Raw genomic sequence first — 2,903 nt, forward strand, 5'->3', positions numbered from 1 at the left:
CATTATAATTTCATAAATATTTCTGTATGTTAATTACAGAATTAATCTCAAATTACTATTCAATATCAGTGACTAAAAAGCCAATATTCGGTAACTCTTAACGACAGCGTAAGTGTCATTACATTTTCATTACGTAGATTTTATATATGTACACAAGTTATGCAACGACAATATAATACTAACACTGTCATTAGAAGTTAGAGAATAAGAGCCTAATTTAAGAATAAATATAAACATGCAAACTTACAAATTTAAAATTAAAATTAATTATTTTTGTCAATCAGTTTAACATTTAAAAGATATATAAATTCACATGCTATAAATGGAGATAAAAAATTAATATCATATTAGGTATATGTTCATTCTTTTTCATGAAAGTCAAGCAATTTTAGATGTCAAGGAACTTTGCGGTTCAGTGGAGTCCTAATCTGTGATGAAAATTTGAAATTTCCAAAGCGAAGGAGGCTCTTCTCGGCCAGGGTCGTATTTGAAAGTTAAAACACAGGTTCGAGCCAACGGAGAACATGAGCAGAACGACGTGGTTTTGTTTGTTCGTTTCATGAATTTTTCACAACCGTCGCCATTATTATATCCCTACACTAGTCCCGGGTTTACATCGATATCAGTGAACGACTACTACCTGCAGCAGCAGAAAAACATAACCCATTGCTGTCATGTAATATACGCTCACGATAAAATAGCGAAAAATTCTTCGGTAAAATTCACAAATATTAATTAGAATCTAATCTATTGTAATTTGCTAAACAATTCTCGTTTTATGCTCGATCTTTCACAATAACTTAAAGAAACACGATTGAACTTCGAATAATGTGGACATACATTATCTATAATGCGTAAGTCTAAATTTGAAAAGTTCCATTTCAAAAATAAAAAGATCACGACGAGCATAGACGTGACTTGAGATACCGGTAATTTTACCGAGATATAAAGAATTTCTTATGTTGCATTCAAGCGTATACTCAACCGCAAGCGGGCAAACTATCTTCCATAAAATTGCAGCGTTACAGCATAAGTCGTGGTTTTATGGTTCGACTATCGTAATATAAAAGATTTCGTAGCAGATGCTGTTACGCCAAGATAGTAAACCAAAAAAAGTTTCCTCAACAAATTGCGACCACCAACTGATGTGTTGGAAGTCGACGAGCATATAATATAAATTGTATCCGCGTTATGTCACCGTCATATGCACGAGTATAATTTACGATGGCGTGGGTTTTCGCAAGCGAAATATTTACAGATATGAGTTATTTGAAATTAATGACATTTATAGCCTGCGAGTATTTTTATAATTTTAAATCTATGCATTAAAAATTGACCGCAAATATAGATAGAAGGAAAACCTAAAACTACCCACTAGATTAAAAATATATTCATGCAAAGTTTTAATTGTAATAGGCAAAAATAGTATAATTATAAAAAAAGCAAGCCTATATAAATGTCCCTATGTAAATGATTAGCAACAGATTTTACAAATTTCATGCGTGTGCGAAAGCACCTTTAAGGCAAAATAGAATAAAAGGAAGCCCTTAAAATCTTCCACGAATGAAGTGAGGAGCTTACATGAAAAATCACTTGCATAGACATAGTATATTTAGGATGCTTTCCAGCAAGCGACACAGATGACACAGTGTAACACAGTGAATCATTACATTCTTGTTGTATGCAAATGTTAAACAAACATGAGATTATGTTACGCTATATGCCTTTGCAAAAAGCATTAATAATATATAGACCAACATACTAAGTATGGTTTTGTTCATGTAAAAGAAAAAGAAAACACAACTCAAGTCTTTTGTCTCTCTCTCTCTCTCTCTCTCTCTCTCTCTCTCTCTCTCTCTCTCTCTCTCTCTCTCTCTCTCTAACTATGGTTATTCTCTATCTATTAGAGAGAAAAGAGAGACCCCGAGTTGTGTTTTCTTTCTCTCACACGTAAGAGAGCCTCACATGCTCTATTCATATCATGTTTATGATTATTTGCATCAACAATTTCGAAGTCTTTTCGACAACATTCTTAACAAAAAAAGCATCAGTGACTTACTCTCTAAACGTTTTAAAATAAATTTCACCCCAAAGAATTTAGAGAGTAGAATTTCATCAATACCGTTTCACAAGTACAAACGTTTACACAATACAACAATAATCGAACACAAGTAGAGAAGAATGGCACAAATTCATTAATTACCTAGAGGACCCTTTGACTTCCACAGGCCTTTGATGAGAGTGGGATCGCCGCGACGCCAATCGCGCCATCCCCGACCCCGACGAGTAGGCCCCTTGTCGGCCCACCTTGAACCGGTCTCGGAAGCTGCGGCACCGCCGCCGGCTGCACCGCCGCCGGCTCCACCGCCGGTCGATCCACCAGTAACGCCGAGACCGAAAGTGGCAGCTCCGGCAGCGCCGGTGGAGAAACCGGTAGCTCCTCCGCCACCGCCGCCGCCGCCGCTTCCGGTAGCACCACCGGCAGAACCACCGCCGCCGGGGCCCGGGGTGCTCGGCGACGAACCGGCCTGCGGTTGACCGTGGCTCCCAGTACTTCCACTCTGTGGCATCGGCGCTCCCGCCGCTTTTTTGGCCGATCCGGAAATTTCCAGGAAGCAGCATGAAATGAATACAGTAGGACGTGCGCACCGTTAAACTATCGATTCGCGTTCGATTGATCAATGGGAGGATTTCATGGCGGATTGTGCAGTCTTCCTCCGATTCATCTACCTTCGCTTATCTAACGAAAATCGCTCGGAAGAGTTGCGGTTGTCATAATTGTTATTTTAAAGGAATGATGTTTGACTTTGTTCTCACCTTTGTCGACTCTTCAGAGAATCGCAAACTGCGAAAGCCAGCAAAGAAAATATTTTCTTTTTTTTTTTTTTTTTTTTTTTTAAAAA

At 38.3% G+C, this 2,903-nt stretch overlaps 1 protein-coding gene across 1 annotated transcript in view; it reads right to left on the bottom strand.

Annotated features, from left to right (window-relative positions):
* The window catches only part of LOC108750593, an 86,517-nt gene that overhangs the window by 1,432 nt on the left and 82,182 nt on the right, over positions 1 to 2,903 (bottom strand). The window contains exon 5 of the mRNA XM_018490125.1: positions 2,204 to 2,584. Coding sequence (XP_018345627.1) covers positions 2,204 to 2,584 — 381 coding nt within the window. The remainder of the gene's footprint in view (positions 1 to 2,203; positions 2,585 to 2,903) is intronic.

This window comes from Trachymyrmex septentrionalis, unplaced genomic scaffold, assembly GCF_001594115.1.
Source record: "Trachymyrmex septentrionalis isolate Tsep2-gDNA-1 unplaced genomic scaffold, Tsep1.0 scaffold37, whole genome shotgun sequence".
NCBI lineage: Eukaryota > Metazoa > Arthropoda > Insecta > Hymenoptera > Formicidae > Trachymyrmex > Trachymyrmex septentrionalis.